The 18,651-nt window shown below is 43.4% G+C and overlaps 1 protein-coding gene across 1 annotated transcript in view; it reads right to left on the reverse strand.

Annotated features, from left to right (window-relative positions):
• LOC124545854 (odorant receptor Or2-like) overlaps window positions 1–18,651 on the reverse strand; it is a 119,970-nt gene that overhangs the window by 18,123 nt on the left and 83,196 nt on the right. The window contains exons 5-7 of the mRNA XM_047124812.1: window positions 13,434–13,533; window positions 10,204–10,302; window positions 185–340 (exon numbers count right to left, since the gene is read on the reverse strand). Coding sequence (XP_046980768.1) covers window positions 185–340; window positions 10,204–10,302; window positions 13,434–13,533 — 355 coding nt within the window. The remainder of the gene's footprint in view (window positions 1–184; window positions 341–10,203; window positions 10,303–13,433; window positions 13,534–18,651) is intronic.

Consider the following 18,651-nt stretch of genomic DNA (forward strand, 5'->3'; position numbering starts at 1 on the left):
TTACACGGTGCAAGCACTGTGCGCTAAATTTCGTACCCAGTACATCCCCCAATCACCCACAAATTAGACATGTAATCTTCCTATTGTACTGTATATACACTATAAGAAAATTTCGTTATTCGTTATCCTCCCTGATCTTATAATTTTAACGGCCATTAGTGTAGATAAAACGAAGAGTACGCACCAGCAGGAATGTCTCGCGGGTGAGTCCATAGAGCTTGCAGGCAGTGAGCTTGACGGGGTTCTGCAGGCGAGCCATCATGATGCGCAAGGAGCGCTTCAAACTGGGGTCCGCATCTGGCCAGGCACAGCTGTACGCCGACAACTGCAGCTTCTCGCTCTGCAACAGCCGTAACATAACTTAACAGCGTTATACTGGCCGCTTCGTGGCCACCTGTCAGGGCGCCTTATGCAACAAGCGAGCATTTTCGTAGCTGGTCAACGGTGATGGGATGAGACGGACGACATGTATACAGGATCAGAGAGTTAAGGCAGAACGATTAAGTATAACGTGATATTTCTAAATGGGACAAACTGTAGGAAGCGGTCTCTGAGAGGATGAAGGACACAAAAGGCCATGTGGACATATGGCTAGTTCCCAGTGGGGTATACCCACGCGAAGTTTGAGGTAAAAAGATCTTTGATAATGATTCCAGTATCAGCACCAGACAGCTTAGAGTAAGCCAGAAGACCACGTGGAATATTCTCCACCACAGCTGCCAATATCCATACCACGTACAACGTGTTTTGGCCCTTTTACCTATGGATTTACCTCCCGCTCTTTCATCACATATGGCGCCACGTTGTGGGATTTCTGTTATACTTCCTATTCACAGATGGGCCTACTTTTACAAGGGGCGGTATCGTCAACATTTACAACACACCACCGTCCGTTCTGGCCGAGCGCTTCTAGGCGCTTCAGTCTGGAACCACGCTGCTACTACAGTCACAGGTTTGAATCCTGCCTCGGGCATGGATGTGTGTGATGTTCTAAGGTTAGTTAGGTTAAGTAGTTGTAATTCTAGGGGACTGATGGCCTCAAATTTTAAGTCCCATAGTGCTCAGAGTTATTTGAACCATTTCACAACACACCCCTGAGGGCTACGGAAATTCCCCTTGTGTGGTGTGGTGGCAGCGGACCATCAGTACTGGTTCAGTGTGTGGATTGGATTACAGGCGACTAACATGTAGGACCAGTCATCCTTCCACTGTGCTTCTCCTGTTGGAAGATGAAATGTAATGTGGCTACCGCATGACGGTGCTCCAGCTCACCGCCCTCTTGAGTGTCGAGCCAAAATATTAGCAGAAAAGGAACACTCCCACTTGCCCATTGTGTTGTCGTATATGATTTCAATCATTAAAAGCTACACTGCCACAAACCTTTTATCTGCACATTCAAGGGGGTATACCTCCCTTGGAACTCATTTCTGGTCATATGTCCATACGACCTGTTTTGCTTCTTATTCTGTCAGCGACCTTGTCCTGCAGTTTGCCCATATTTAGTAAAATCGCCCTGTGTATACTCGTACCGTCGTAATTATCTCACCCTGTATACATACTGTCCGTCTCATTCCATCGTTCTCACCAGCCAATGACCATCAACAGTATCACTTGCCTTCACTTCATTCCACACTGTAGAGTGGTTCTAAATTTAATCAATCACATTGACGCAAAGATTGGTGATCAGCCACTCTGCACCACCACCTCTTCTCCTCTTGCATGCGAAGTACTGGTAGTGAACGTTTGATCCACCAACAGGATTCGAGCCACACACCTCTTAGTCGAGCGCCACTACACAGACGTGTAATAGCGACCTCGGCTATGGAGACAGGTACCGACACAATAAAATTATTCCAATAAACATGGGTCCAGAAAATCGTACTTTCTGAGATCTAAATACGTGTTCGTAGGAGGTGCTCAACGTGATTTCCATCCATGACAATGCATCCCTTTACACTACGCTGTAAGGAATTACACACTCTTCGAACTTTCGCTGAAGTTCCTGTAGTATTTGCACGTCTGCACAAAACTTAGTTCACTAGCCTTAAAAAGATTGGGAACTACCGATATATGTACTCCATAATTCTAGTGTAACTCAAAGGTCAGAGGATAATTTTCTAATCAGTAGAATACATCAGAGTACAAAGTAGTTACTACTGACCAATAATATGGTTATTGTAAATGCGGAGCAATACTTCGCCCTTATGTGACATGCGTTTCATAAGGTTATTGGCGAGTTAATGAGAGATTTGTTACCCCACTCAAGAAGAGAACACCAGTTCTGAGTGTATCATCAGAGGTGCTGTAGTAGGAGAGAAGAGGAGAGAACAGGAAATTGGTGCAAAGCGCTCTCCGACACATACTATATTGCAGCAAGTGAGGAAGATACGTATATGTAGCTAGCTTAGCTGTAACATAGGTTCCAATTAAATCTCGGATTGGTCCAATAAGATTCGTGTCCGAATAATGTGCTGTTCACGGTATTTGACTGATATTTGCACTTTGTTGAATATCGATAACCAATTGTGCTCTATAGAACTAACTTCGTCTTGCATAAAAAGAACATATGAGGAAATAAAATTAATTATGGGACATACGTTGCCCCGAGTGGTCAACAACCTTTCTTGTTTAGCAACAATCCGCTAGCCGTCACGGTTCCGCACGTGATCTGAAGATATTAGTCATAGAGACCAAAACAGATCTTAAAGTTAATGTGCAATCGCGACTTTAAATGAAATGTTATACAGAAAAAATTATGCAAGATGTCACCCTTGTACCGTCGAACGATCAAGTTACGTTCCGGATAACACGAGGATCCATTCCCCCGCTCAATGTTGAACCCTGCTCTTACCATCTGTGCCTCACTGCGATATTAGAACGTACAGCTCACCAACGTAGTATTCCGCACTCTCTGTATAGAAAAGCGTCCTCCTTCAGGCTGGACTCTAAATCATAGCTCGTCAGACAACCAAACGCACCGACTGAGATGGCGATGTGGTTAGATACCGGACTAGCATTCGAGAGAAGTTTTCCATTGCTCGCCTAAATCGCATGTGGTAAATGTCAGGTTCCTTCTTCTTAAAAGAATATGGCCGATTTTCCTCGTCATTTTTCCCAATCCGGAATCTATAATGATCTTTTCGTCGACGAGAGTTTACCTTCAGAATCAAACCTGATTCCAATCAGCGTCGCCTTGCCAACGAGCTCCTCTACCCGGAATCCTAGAGGTACTATGCTATAGTGTTGACAAAAATACATACAAGTGCGTGAAAGAGCATCATCCCGACGATGAATACGAATTGGTTTGATCGAAATGACCTCTTAAAGTTTACAAGTTGAATAGAATCCTGCCGCGTCTTCCGATTTGCAGTGAGCAAAATGTAACGACTGTCTCACGTTGCAGCTGAACGTGGGCAAAGTGTAGGTTAGCTTTCTTCGCATCCATTGGGTTTTCTCAACAAGAGCCAAAAGCCTTGGACGATAACATGCGAAACTTCAACTGCATTTACTACACAAATCTGTGACTCGCCGTTTCTATTCTGCTAATGGACGTCATGCCAATAATCCTTCCATAATCGCACTACATTTACTAGTATCGAAGAGAGCACTAGTATCGAATACCTTCGTCTCTTGGAATCCAGTGATGTAGCAATACGACTCTTATCTGTGACTACACGATCTTTTCCTCCTTCCTGTAGTAGTTATCAGCGATTCTATTCAAAGTCGTCTTAGTTACATTTTTTCCGTTTAATAGTATACGTATACCTCCTTCACCTCTCAAGCTATCAGCTGTGCAACATTCCGCTCTCTAGAAATGAAATCTTAAAACGGAGAGGATGATGTACTACCTTCTCCGACAATAAAAGTGACGTACCACGAAGGAATTATCGAAATTGAAACAAAATCGGTATATGTCACGTACGTGTACAGACAAACAAATGATTACAGTTTAAGAAAAATCGCATAATTTTTTCAAGAGAAAGAGCTACACAAATTGAGCAAGTCAATAACGCTTTGGTCCATCTCTGACCCTCATGCAAGCAGTTACTCGACTTGGCATTGATTGATAGAGATGTTGGATGTCCTACTGAGTGATATCGTGCCAGATTCTGTCCATTTAGTGAAGTATTCCTCACTCGGATTATTACCACAAGATCACAAGTAGATGTAGCTAAACTTCGTTTATTTGAAAAAGTAAACTTCGAATACAAACAGTTTGCTGTTTCTGATGCAGGTCAACAAAAGAGAAAAAACGTTCTTCAGAAATTCTTCTTAGTAATGTGAAGAAAACGTTCGTCACGAGAAATTGTTCTCCAGCTAAAGAAAATAGATTCCTGAATGCGTAGATTATGTTCTCTTGAGAAATGAAAGGGCAACGGCCTTGCCGCAGTGGATATACCGGTTCCCGTGAGATCACCGAAGTTAAGCGCTGTTAGGCGTGGCCGGCGCTCGGATGGGTGACCATCCAGCCGCCATGCGCTGTTGCCATTTTTCGGGGTGCACTCAGCCTCGTGATGCCAATTGAGGAGCTACTCGACCGAATAGTAGCGGCTTCGGTCAAGAATACCATCTTACGACCGGGAGAGCAGTGTGCTGACCCCACGCCCCCACGTCCGGATGACCAAGGTGTCGTCCGGTCCGAGTAATGGTACAACAGTTGCTGGCTGGCGAAGACGAAAGTCGCTCTAGCCGGCTCTGGATGGGGGCAGAAATATTCGAGCGGAGCAAGTTACAATTTTCCTATTGGCTATCTAAGGTCTGGCAGATGCAGCAAGAGGTGCGTGTATGGAGCAGCCTCTTTTGCTATATTCTGCGCACTCTGCCTGGTTACGGGGAGGCCCTCTGGGGGCTGAGCCGGATACCGCGGAAACCACCCGCAGGGGCCGAGTTGACGATAACCCACTAAGAACAGATACGTTGCGGGTTGGCGGCGTCGAAGGCGAAGGTGAGAGACGTGCCATTTAGAGCGTTAGACTGTCAAAATCCCGAGTTCGTTGTAAAGCCTGCCTATAATGCTCCAAACGTTCTCAAGTGGGAGGACATCCGGCGGCTTTGCTGGCAAAGGTAGGGTTTGGCAATCACTCTCGCCGTGTGCGGGCGGGCACTGTCTTGCTGAAATGTAAGCCAAGGATGGCTTGCCATGAAGGGCAACAAAACGGGACGCAAAGTATCGTTGACATACCGCTGTGCTGTAAGAGTGTCGCGGATGACAACCAAAGGGGTCCTGCTATGAAAAAAAATGGCACCCCAGACCATCCTGGGCTTACATTTTACCAATATTATGTCTGTTCGCACACGGCGGGAGTTTCTATTGCTTTTCTTCGCGATTTCCAAACCCTACCTTGACCAGTAAGGTCGCTGGATCCCTCAAATTGAGAACGCTTGGGGCCCTTCAACCAGCTTGGGATTTTGACGATCTGACCCTCCAATTAGACAGGATTTGGAAGGTATCCTTCAGAACGTCAATCAACTCTACCAATGCCGAACCAAATAATTGCGATTTGTGGTGTGTCATTTTGTTACTTTTTATTTTTTATTTCATTTTCTTGAAGTGCAATTTAAAGAGAATGAAATATTTAAAAGTGTTTTCATTATAGGATTATTTGCATTGATGTTATTAAAATCACCCATCATCCCTGCTTTTCATTCTTTAGAAATAGAGTTATAGAGAAGCACTGCACTTCTTTGCGCAGGAAGCAACTGCGGCGGGAAAGGATAATTAGTGAGGGGAAGGTTGACTGGAGATGTAATGATTTGAATATCGCTGGATCAAGGGTACTAGGGTGTTAAAACGGAAGGGAGTGGCGATGTAAGTGGGTCGGTTTTGTGGTAGGATACGTGAGTTGGAATTTGCGCAAGAAAGAACGATTTATAGGAAAGATATGAGGAAAAGGGAAAGATTAGGCGTCAGCATCCTATGGAGAACAAAATCCTTAGAGCTGGACCACAAGCTCAGATTGGACAAGCATAGGGAAGGCACTCGGCTGATTCTTTAGAAAAAGAAATCCCAACATTTTCCTTAAGTGGTTTTGGGAACCAATGGGAAAGTTAAATTAGAGTGGCTGTCTTGTGATCTGAACCCCACTCCTACCGAATGTGAGTCCAGTGGCATAAATACAGCACCACACAAATCGAGGAGAGAGTAGGAACTGAATGGCGGCAGTAGAATCTGATAAAGGTAATGATGGGGATGGGCGAGTTAGATATGATTTCATAGACTAGGATTGTCTGTCTGTTGTACCACTGGGAGAGGAAATTGACTATGTTGGACGGTGTAGAAGCATGCGGCCGAGGAAATCTGTTTGTATAGGGGCAGGGGGCATATCCCGATTAGAGCGAACCAATAGAGTGCTTGGAGTATGATTTAGGACAAGTTTGCGTGTTGCGGAGTTCTGATGAATAGGGCGGTTGTAAATGGCATTGTTGAAGACCTCAGGACGAAAACTGCACGTGGTTCATCTTCTTTTATAGCTTAAATTGTTGAGTTGGAGCCCATGAATCTTGTATTTCTTGACAGTGAAACGGAAGTTTAGTAAAACAGGTGGTGTAGGAGGAGATAGTCTTAGCGTGTTACCGGTCCGGACGATAAATATAGAGAGAGATCAGATCGGAACATAGGGGCAAGCACAAAAACGTATAGAATAAAAGCTTACCTGCGTGGATTTGTAGAACTGCAATTACAATGGGAACTTCATTCTTTAATACTGACAGAAATTAACCCGCTCCTAAGATATATGCGAGTTTCGAATGGACATCCATTATGTAACAGCTTAATAGCTGAGAGACACAAATCACCTTCTACAGTAACAAAAGATCTGAAATCAGTATGAGTTGTAAGAGGTATGTGCTGCCTGCGATATGTAAGCTATAAGAGAATCTGAGACCAAAGAGCAGTGTTGACTGCAGTACGAACTGTGTAGCAGTAGCAGTAAGTTGTTGCTAGCGAGCAGTCGCCTGTCTGCGCTTGTCAGTCCAGTCTGGTGTATCGTGTTGGGTGGGGCGGTCGCGGTGCAGCGATGCCGGATCCTGAGTATTATTGTATAAGGTAAATATCAGCCTTGCGCAAATCTAGTAATGTTATGTGAAGTCCCATGTAAATCTTTTAAAAATGTCCTAATAATAATCTTCGTGATATAAAGTAATTTCTAACAAACATTCATTTCAATTTAAAGAATTTACTAATTTCTTCAATCCATGATCATTCCTATTGTTGCAAAAGAAAAAATCAGTTGCTTCCTTTCATAAAATGACAAATCTATCGGCCAGCATTGCAAAGAGCTGTCCCGGAAAAATTTTATATAAGAGCAGATATATTCGCCGTTTTTATTGAGGTAAGAATTTTTCCTTTTTTATTCAGAATGATCTTATTCAGAATGACGCAGCGCTGCTGTCGTCCAAATTCTACCAGTTTACTGAATTTATTTTTTATTACGAGGTTTAGGAATTTTTCTGCTTCGAGCTTACATTAAATGGGAAACAAATTTTGTGTGGAGGTTAAATGTGAATGAATTTCTGTAGGGAGGTTATAAATGGGAACCAATTTTGTTCTGAGGTTACACTAAAATTTAATCGCTATCAATAATAATTATTTAATTAAAACTTTTTTTGTGGGGAGGTTACAGAGTGCGACTCAAATTTCAGTCCGTATATTTTGATTTAAGTTTTTCGTGGTTTAGTCAGATGACAGCAGATGAACGCCTGAATTTACATTCACAGTGAGATTAGCCACTGGTATACCAAACAAAGTGTAAGCAGTGCAAGTTATCCATGTTGCATCAAAGTTTCTTGGGCTGCCTAGCCCTTACATTACAATACAGAACACCTTATGATCCACCGACTACCTCCGTTAATTGTAGAGTAGGTGCAGCGGGACAAGCATGGATATTCCAACGCCCTACCACCCAGTATAAGTTGCTGTTGTTGTGGTCTTCAGTCCAGAGACTGGTTTGATGCAGCTCTCCATGCTACTCTATCCTGTGCAAGCTTCTTCATCTCCCGATACCTACTGCAACCTGCATCCTTCTGAATTCATCTCTTGGCCTCCCTCTACGATTTTTACCCTCCACGCTACCCTCCAGTACTAAATTGGTGATACCTTGATGCCTCAGAACATGTCCTACCATTCGATCCATCCTTCTTGTGAAATTGTGCCACAAACTCCTCTTCTCCCCAATCCTATTCAGTATCTCATTAGTTATGTGATCTACTCATATAATCTTCAGCATTCTTCTGTAGCACCACATTTCGAAAGCTTCTATTCTCTTCTCGTCCAAACTATTTATCGTCCATGTTTCACTTCCATGCATGGCCCCCTAATACTTTCAGAAACAACTCAAAAAATGGTTCAAATGGCTCTGAGCACTATGGGACTTAACATCTGTGGTCATCAGTACCCTAGAACGTAGAACTACTTAAACCTAACTCACCTAAGGACATCACACACATCCATGACCGAGGCAGGATTCGAACCTGCGACCGCAACAGTCGCGCGGTTCCGGACTGAGCGCCTAGAACCGCGAGACCACCGCGGCCGGCAGCAGAAACAACTTCCTGACACTTAAATCTATACTCGATGTTAACAAATTTCTCTTCTTCAGAAACGCTTTCCTTGCCATTGCCAGTCTACATTTTATATCATCTCTACTTCGACCATCAGTTATTTTGCTCTCCAAATAGCAAAATTCCTTTACTACTTTAAGTGTCTCATTTCCTAATCTAACTCCCTCAGAATCACACGACTTAATTCGACTACATTCCATTATCCTCGTTTTGCTTTTGTTGATGTTCATCTTATATCCACTGACCATTCCGTTCAACTGCTCTTCCAAGTTCTTTGCTGTCTCTGACAGAATTACAATGTCATCAGTGAACCTCAAAGTTTATATTTCTTCTCCATGGATTTTAGTACCTACTCTGAATTTTTCTTTTGTTTTCTTTAGTGCTTGCTCAATATACAGATTGAATAACATCGGGGAGAGGCTACAACTCTGTCTCACACCCTTCCCAACCACTGCTTTCCTTTCATGTCCCTCGACTATTATAACTGCCATCTGGTTTCTGTACAAATTGTAAATAGCCTTTCGCTTCCTGTATTTTAGCCCTGCCACCTTCAGAATTTGAAAGAGAGTATTCCAGTCAACATTGTCAAAAGCTTTCTCTAAGTCTACAAATGCTAGAAACGTAGGTTTGCCTTTCATTGATCTATCTTCTAAGATAAGTCGTAGGGTTAGTATTGCTCACGTGTTCCAATATTTCTACGTAATCCAAACTGGTCTTCCACGAGGTCGGCTTCTACCAGTTTTTCCATTCGTCTGTAACGAATTCGTGTTAGTATTTTGCAGGCGTGACTTATTAAACTGATAGTTCGGTAATTTTCACATCTGTCAACACCTACTTTCTTTGGGATTGGAACTATTATACTCTTCTTGAAGTTTGAGGGTATTTCGCGTGTCTCATACATCTTGCTCACCAAATAGTAGAGTTCTGTCAGGACTGGCTCTCCCAAGGCTGTAAGTAGTTCTAATGGAATGTTGTCTACTCCCGGGGCCTCGTTTCGACTCACGTGTTTCAGTGCTCTGTCAAACTCTTCACGCAGTATCGTATCTCCCATTTCATCTTAATCTACATCCTCTTCCATTTCCATAATATTGTCCTCAAATACATCGCCCTTGTTTAGAACCTCTATATACTACTTCCACCTTTCTGCTTTCCCTTCTTTGCTTATAACTGGGTTTCCATCTGAGCTCTTGGTATTCACACAAGTGGCTCTCTTTTCTCCAAAGGTCTCTTTAATTTTCCTGTAGGCAGTATCTATCTTACCCCTCGTGAGATAACCCTCTACATCCTTACATCTGTCCTCTAGTCATCCCTGCTTAGCCATTTTGTACTTCCTGTCGATTTCATTTTTGAGACGTTTGTATTCCTTTTTGCCTGCTTCATTTACTGCATTTTTATATTTTGTCCTTTCATCAATTAAATTCACTATTTCTTCTGTTGCCCAAGGATTTCTACTAGCCCTCGTCTTTTTACCTACTTGATCCTCTGCTGCCTTCATTACTTGATCCCGCAAAGCTACCCAATCTTCTTTTACTGTATTGCTTTCCCCCTTTCCTGTCAATTGTTCCCTTATGCTCTCTCTGAAATACATGAGAAATTATTAATGCATTTGTGCACGTACGTGGGCAGCCTACAGTATTTACTGACCTCCAAAAGCAGCTCCCCACCGTACCAGCAGTACAGGAACAGCTGGTAGAACATTGTAGCCAGGTACGTTATGTATGTGTGTAGGTACGCTCTCTCCGCCTGCAACAATTATACATAGTACATATCTCAGGTACACTCATCAGCCAGAACATTATGATCACCGACCTACTATCGATATAGTCCCGTTCAGGCCATAGCGCATTAGATAGCGAGGAATGGCTGCCAGTCAGCCACACACAGGGTGCATGTAGTGTCAGTGAGCCTGCTGTCCGTATGTAGAATGGCGAAGGCGCACGATCTATTTGGCTTTCACTGAGGGCGGCTTGTGACGACCTGGAGACTCTGCACGAGAATTTAGGAAACTGCATGACTTGTGGGGTGTTCGATGAGTGCTGTGGGAAGTGCGTTAAACATGTGGCGAAAGCAAGGTGAAACAACGTCCAGACGTGGTGGGGTTGGGCGACCACATCTCCTTACAGATGTCGGATATCGTAAGCTGGACACATTGGTAAAATAGGACAGGCGTCGATCTGTGGCAGAACTAACATCAGACTTTAATGCCGGACAGAGTACAAGTGTGTCCGAACACACAGTACACCGAACACTTCAAAACGATGGCCCTCCACAGGTGACGACTCGTCCATGTGTCAAAGTTAACACCATCACATCGGCAACTACGGCTGAAATAGGCAGTGACAATCGGCATTGGACGTTGGCGCAGCGGCATATCGTTGCATGATCTAATGAATCGCCGGCCGGTGTGGCCGTGCGGTTCTAGGCGCTCCAGTCTGGAACCGCGTGACCGCTACGGTCGCAGGTTCGAATTCTGCCTCGGGCATGGATGTGTGTGATGTCCTTAGGTTAGTTAGGTTTAAGTAGTTCTAAGTTCTAGGGGACTGATGACCACAGATGTTAAGTCCCATAGTGCTCAGAGCCATCTAATGAATCCCAATCCCTTTGTCATCATATCGTCTTCCAAGGTAACAGTTCCTTGACATCTGTACTGCAGGGCGGTAACAAGCTAGCGGCGGCTCCGTAATGCTCTGGGGAACATTCACGTGGGCATTCACGGGTCCAGTGGAGCTCGTACAGGGCACCATGTAGGTGAAGGGATATCGTACACTGGTTGCATACCACGTGCCCCTCTTCATGACGATATGTTTCACGATGGCAGCGGCAATTTTCAACAAGATTGTGCGCCATACCACAAGGCCAGGAGAGTGATGAACTGGTTCGAGGAACACAGTGGGAAGTTCCACCTGATGTGCACCCCCCCCCCCGCCCCCCCCCCCTCCTACACACACACACACACACTTGCCAGATCTGAACCTACTCGAACACAACTAAGATGCGACTGAATGTGGCGTCAGAGTTCATCGGCCCCTTCACCGGAATTTGCCAGAACTAGTGCCTTGTGTGTGCAGATGTGGCGCCAACTCCTTTCAGCGACCTACCAGTCTCATTGCTTCCATGCCACGAAGCGTCGCCGCTGTTATCCGTGCCAAAGGTGGACATACCGGCTGTTAGGTAGGAGGTCGTAATGCTCTGGCTGATCTGTGTATTTCGTCTATTACTGCAACAAAGACATAGATCATCAACGGTTACAGCTCCCAACAACATATGAAAAATGAATGGTCTGGAATGAGTAGAATGTGGTACACTGAGGGACCAATGATGCCTTACAAGTTAACTCATTATCTATACAAGAGTTGAGTCAGGACAAAATTAAGAAATTGCTGGTAGTGTTTCAAGTAAAGTGAGCACCCCTTAACCCTCTCAAACCAAGTGGGGAGGGATGGGGTATTTTATGCATACCTTTTGAAAACTTTGTAATCTAGTCTGCTATTTAATATTTTAAAATTTTGAAAAAATATTAATTGTTCTTTTAATGAATTCTTCTACCAGATTCCATAAAAGTTTTAAATTTTTCAGGTAAACTATAGCCAACAATGTAAATATTAGTGGTAGATGTCACTTTCTCCATTGAATTTAGTATTGAATATTTTCAGGTTCATTACCTTATTTAAACATTGATATCTCTTTAAAAATACGTTATGAGTAAAATAACGTTATTGAAGTGCGTTGATATTCCTAAGTGTGTGCTAAAAATTATTGTCAGGTTGAGAACTCTAATACATATCAGGATCTCTTTAAAAACTATGTTGTTAATATAGGTCAACAACAATCAACGAATTTTTTTTCATTTTTTCTGGGACTGGACATAAAGAAACACCCCTCCTTCCCCTTGATAATGCCCGATATGGAAAATTTGCTGATATTGCTTGGGTCAACATTTCAAAATCATTTTTAGGTCCACGGAATAACATTACCATCTTGATCACTACCGATTTCCAGCATATATCAATACTATAGCTATCTGTATGGTGATTAATATCATTCAATACTGAGAATTGTTCTCTGGACACGATTATGTTACGACAGTTCTAGATGCAGAAAAAATGTAGCAGCGACTAGCAGCTGCAAATATTTGAATGTGAAAAACTGAAACATTATTTCTGTATTTCAGTCCTTCAACAGCCATTTTTTAATGTATAAAATAGTATCTTCAAGCCTTTTGTCAGTTTAACTTACGTATACGAGAAGCTAAATATTGCAGCTGTTTAAAGGAAGAAGAAACTACAGACGGACACGTTTTAATGTTTTTTAATGATTTGTTGCCGTGATAGCGTTTCCTGTTCAGCGTTTGTACTCTGTTTGTGTAAATTTGCCAGTTTCTAGAGACGGAGTCTCCACACAGCCGGGAATGGATAGTGTCGCCTTGCGTTTCTCAGAATCTCCTGGGTGACATGTTGTCGTCTTTACATTCTCAGGTAATAGCTACGAGCAGTCTACAAATTAAAGCTCCTGTCAAAACCGCATCTAATGATTAGCCTGAAGTATTTGGAAATCTGGCTAATAGGGCAAAAATAATGCAAAACATTACTAAATGCTTAACTGCATTTTTTTTCCAATGCATCCCTCGTTGTCAAAAGCTACACTTTTTTCTGAGTTAGTGCGTATTTAGTGATTTTTCTCTGAATTTTGAATAACAATACATATTTTCAGGAAAATATAAGTTACATACCGTATCTGAAAGGTTAAGCCAATGGATATATTTGGAAAAACATGCTCAGAAAATTAATACAGTATTGAAATTTGTTCTTTCTGGAGACCATGTCGTGATTCTAAGTCTTTTTTATAAGAGTATGTTAATTGTACAATCGACCTACCGTAATAACAGTGAATGCTGTGAAACATATGACGAGCGTGCTGGTCATGAACTGCATGAGTACTGAAGCGCTCAAAATGGACTCCATCTCAGCCGCAGACCTGAACAAAAACAATGTACACATCACAACAGAAGAGCTTCTGCGTTTACCCTGTGTATTCTGAACGGGAGAGCTCAAGAAACTAATAAATCACCAGAGATACATGGATTGGTTAAAAAATAGTGGCAACACTGCCGTAATATGAAGGATGTACGTCACATGGCATGCCCATTCTCTGAAGCTGAGAGCAGAAGGTCAGATGAAGTGGTGCAATGAGTGGCGACGGCTGTGTTTAAAACAATTGCAGTGTGTACGAGTACTATCCGAAAGTACGGGACGCCGGTTCAGGCACCCTGACAGTATGTTTAGGAAACACGAACACCGTGTGCGGATCAAGACTGAAGTGGCACGTATTCGGAGCGCACAACAATGTTTCCTTCTGGCCTGCATCCCATAATCCTTCATGACAATGTACGAGGGTAAGCCCAAAAGTAAGATCTCCTATTTTTCTGTAAGTACGTAGACTTGTTTATTTCTACAATGATTTACATAAGTTTACAGCTTGAACATTTAGCTATTTTTCGACATAATCACCATTTCTGTCGATGCATTTTTGTAGACACTGTGGCAGTTTTTGTATGCCCATGTCATACCAGCTCGCCGCCATGCTGTTCAGAAAGTTATGAACCTCTTCTTTCACCTCGTCATCGGAGCTAAATCGCTGGCACCGCAATTAACGCTGACAGGTACTGTGAGACTCTGAAAAATCTCAAAAGGGCAATTCAGAACCGGTGAAGAGGAATTTTGAGCAAGGGCGTACGCATTCTCCACGACAACGCTGGCCCACACATCGCTCGGCAAACCGTTTCAGTGGAACATAATCACTCACCCACCCTATAGTCCTGACTTGGTGCCAGTGACTATCACCTGTTCCCTAGGTTAAAAGAACATTTGGCCCGAAAGCGATTCAGCTCCGACGACGAGGTGGAAGAAGAGGTTCAAAATTTCTGAACAGCATGGCGGCGAGATGGTATGATATGGGCATACAAAAACCGCCACAGCGTCTACAAAAATGCATCGACAGAAATGGTGATTATGTCGAAAAATAGCTAAATGTTCAAGCTGTAAACTGATGTAAACCGTTGTAGAAATAAACAATTATATGTACTCATGAAAAATAGGAGACATTACTTTTGTGATTACCCTCGAACAATACCACACGATGAACTCCGTGCAGCAGGCGCTGTGTACGTGGGGATGAAAGATACCGAAACATCCACGGTATTCACCCACATGGGTCCGTGCGATGACGACCTGTTGGTCAAAATGAAGGAGTCTCTTCGCGGTACGCGTCACAACACAAGAGGAGACATCATCGGTGTCACGGGGTGGTCCTTGCGAGACATCGACAGAGATGAATGCGCTGTCGGCGTACGACGTGTTCCGTCTCTGGTCTCTGAGGGTGAAGGTGATGGAGATGCGGGGTGATTGCACTCAGGTGATGTAATACGTTAAACGACTGTCAATAAAGTCTGGTAGACTTTATTGAGAGATGTACAGTTATAACCTGTTGTCATTACTTTTTATCCAACCCATGTATACTTGTCCATTAGTTACGTTTTACCAAATTCAATCAAATACACTCGGAGAACACGTAGAAGGTAAGGTCTCAGATAATGACGGGATGATTCTCTCTCCGTACTGCACAGTAGTTAGGAAATACAGGATGGTCAGGAATAGTCTAAAGAGCTTGTAAGGGTCATGCAGGGTCGATGGTGCTGAGAAATGATTGTTAATTAATAAATTCGATATGCTGCGCTGTTTCCTAGGTAATTGCCATTGAAGTTAACCAATAAGGCCGTTGTGCGCAAACTCAAGCGGCCGGCCAGAGAAGGTATCGACAGACGCCTTCTTTGTATAGTTTCCTAAGACCGAACAAGAGAGCGATACTAAAATTGGATATGGGACGGTAGTAAGCGTCAAATCCGAGCCAAAGGCTGAGCAGTCTCGTGCGCTGTAATGTATGTTATGACAACAACTGACACTAAGTGTATTCGGCGAACTGTTTGAATTTGCGCGCGAAATGGCCTGATTGGCTATCTTCAATGCTAATTAACTCGGAAATGGCTCAACGTATCGAATTATTTTCTGAAAAATTTTTTGTCAGCACAACTTACTCTGCAAACCCCTTACAAGTTTATCACTGTTTCTGATCATCCGGTGTATATACTCTTTATACGGCATAGAATTGACTAGAAAACACTTGACAGGCACCCTGATGTGAAAGATATATGTTCCATACACCGATGAGCTGAAATATCATGACCACTCCTTACTGCGAGTCTGAATGCCTCTGGTTAAAATGGCTCTGAGCACTATGGGACTCAACTGCTGAGGTCATTAGTCCCCTAGAACTTAGAACTAGTTAAACCTAAGTAACCTAAGGGCATCACAAACATCCATGCCCGAGGCAGGATTCGAACCTGCGACCGTAGCGGTCTTGCGGTTCCAGACTGCAGCGCCTTTAACCGCACGGCCACTTCGGCCGGCTGCCTCTGGTGACGGCGTGGTCACGCGAAGTGGTAAGCGGAGCAGAAATGAATGGGGAATCATTCGAGCAATGATGTAGGCCACAGATGGGAAAATCCACTAAGATAAGTGGCTTTGACAAAGGGCAGATTGAAAAATCCTGATAGATTAAAACAGCGTGCTGGACGGGAAACTCGAAGCCGGGATCTTTGTGCACACTACAAGGCTTTCGACACCGTTCCTCACAAGCGTCTTCTAACCAAACTGCCTGCCTGAGGAATATCGCCTCAGTTGTGCGACTGGATTCGTGATTTCCTGTCAGAAAGGTCACAGTTCGTAGTAACAGACGGAAATTCATCGAGTAAAACAGAAATTATACGGCGTTCCCGAAGGAAGTGTTACAAGCCCTCTATTGTTCCTGATCCATATTAACGACGTAGGAGACAATCTCAGTAGCCGTCTCAGATTGTTTGCAGATGGTGCTGTCATTTACCGTCTTGTAAAGTCATCAAATGACCAAAAGGAATTGCAAAATGATTTAGATAAGATATCTGTATGGTGAGAAAAGTGACAATTGACCCTGAATAAAGAAAAAAGTGAAGTTACTCGCTTTAAGTCACCAAATCTGAAGGCTGAAAATGCAACTAAATACTTAGGGTTTACAATTACAAATAACCTAAATTCGAACGATCACATAGATAATGTTGTGGGTGGAGCCAACCAAAGACTGGGATTCATTGGCAGAACACTTAGAAGGTGCAACAGGTCTACTAAAGAGACTGCTTACACCACGCTTATCCGCCCTATTCTGGAGTATTGCTGTGCGGTGTGGGATCCACATCAGATGGGACTGACGGAAGACATCAAAAAAAGTACGATGTAGGGCAGCTCGTTTTGTATTATCATGAAGTAGGGGAGATATTGGCACAGACATGATGCGTGAATTGGAGTGGCAATCATTAAAACAAAGGCGTTTTTTGTTGCGACGGGATCTTCTAATGAAATTTAAATCACCTGTTTTCTCCTCAGATTGTGAAAACATTCTGTTGGTACCAACCTACATAGGGAGATATGTCCATCGCGATAAAATAAGAGAAATCTGGGCTCGCACAGAAAAAGTTCAGTGCTCGTTTTTCCCTCGCGCCGTTCGAGAGTGGAACGGTAGAGAGACAGCTTGAAGGAGGTTCATTGAACCCTCTGTCAGGCACTTTATTGTGAATAGCACAGTAATCACGTAGATGTAGAGACTATGCTGCAGAGTGAAAATTTTATTCTGATAACAACACACAGTCTGTGGCTAAGCCATGTCTTCAGCATTCCCTTTCGTCCAATATTGCTAGTCTCGCAAGTTTCGCCAGAGAACTGCTGTGAAATTTGGAAGGTTGGAGATGAGATACTTGAGAAAGCAAAGCAGTGAGGACGGGTCGTGAGTCGATCGTGGGTAACTTAGCTGGTAGAGCACTTATCCACGATAGGCAAGGGTTCTGATTTCATGTTTGGGTCCGGGATACAATTTTAATCTGTCAGGAAGTTTGATATCAGCGCACACTCCGCTGCAGAGTGAGAATTTTATTCTAAAAGGCCAAATTGTTATGACCTTGCGCCTATGAATGAACATCTTGGGACCAACGAAGATGGCAGACTGTTCGTGTGCTAGTGTCGTGAGCATCCATGGAAAGTGGTTGAGGATCGGTGAAAGCACAGGTTGGGAACAAAGTGTTGGACGCCCACGCCTCATCATATGAAGGGCAGACAACTGAAAACCGAACAACCGCCACAACGGGACCACGGAATGGTTCCATTCAAAAATGATCACCACACACTTTAAGATCTGTATCCCACAGAAAGACGAGACGATCAATTCCTGTTTTATAGAACACCATCGGCCACTGACAGATCCACAAACACACTCAATCTTGCACTTACTCGTCTGCCTGAAAGCGATGCCCATGCATGTCTTCCTTCAGGTCGCCCACGCAATGATTCGCGCTGTACGAAGGATGTTGCAGCATTTCGTAAGTAAGTTGCTGAAGCGCAGCCTTCGTACGGTTGGCAATGTGAGGGTGGGCGTTATTCTGTAACAGGGCGATTCCGTCCGACAGCATTCCGAGCAGCCGACAGTGGAAACGTCCCACATCTACCCCGGCAAAGAAATCGAAAGCTGATAATCTTGTCGTGTTACTGGTCCACAGTCATGTAATAACATTTGAATAATATTTATGCCATTTGACTGTGCGAACTCCTTTATTTTATATTACACTGATGTTCTTTCTGTGGCTCAGTTGTTCTATGATTGGAAAACAGGTTTGCTACCTTTCTGTCATATATTTTGTGATTTTGTACTCATCTACGCGCTGAGACATCCAGTTTCGTAGATCTTGACGATGACTTCAGTTAACAAAGTCTAATTATATGCAACATTATTGTACTTGGTAATGGCATAAGGCCGAAACCGTGATAGTAATATGAAATAAAGAAGGTTCTAAAGTCAAATGGCAGAAATATCATTCAAAGAAATCCAAAACTGTTCATACAATTTCCAGTAAAATCATGATGACCTCCTTCTTCGAACGCCGGGGTCTTCTGCTCGTCGAGTTTCTCGAGCGTGAATCCACAATCAATGCGCATCGCTACGAAGACACTTTGCAAA

Source organism: Schistocerca americana, chromosome 8 (genome assembly GCF_021461395.2).
Source record: "Schistocerca americana isolate TAMUIC-IGC-003095 chromosome 8, iqSchAmer2.1, whole genome shotgun sequence".
Classification (NCBI taxonomy): Eukaryota; Metazoa; Arthropoda; class Insecta; order Orthoptera; family Acrididae; genus Schistocerca; species Schistocerca americana.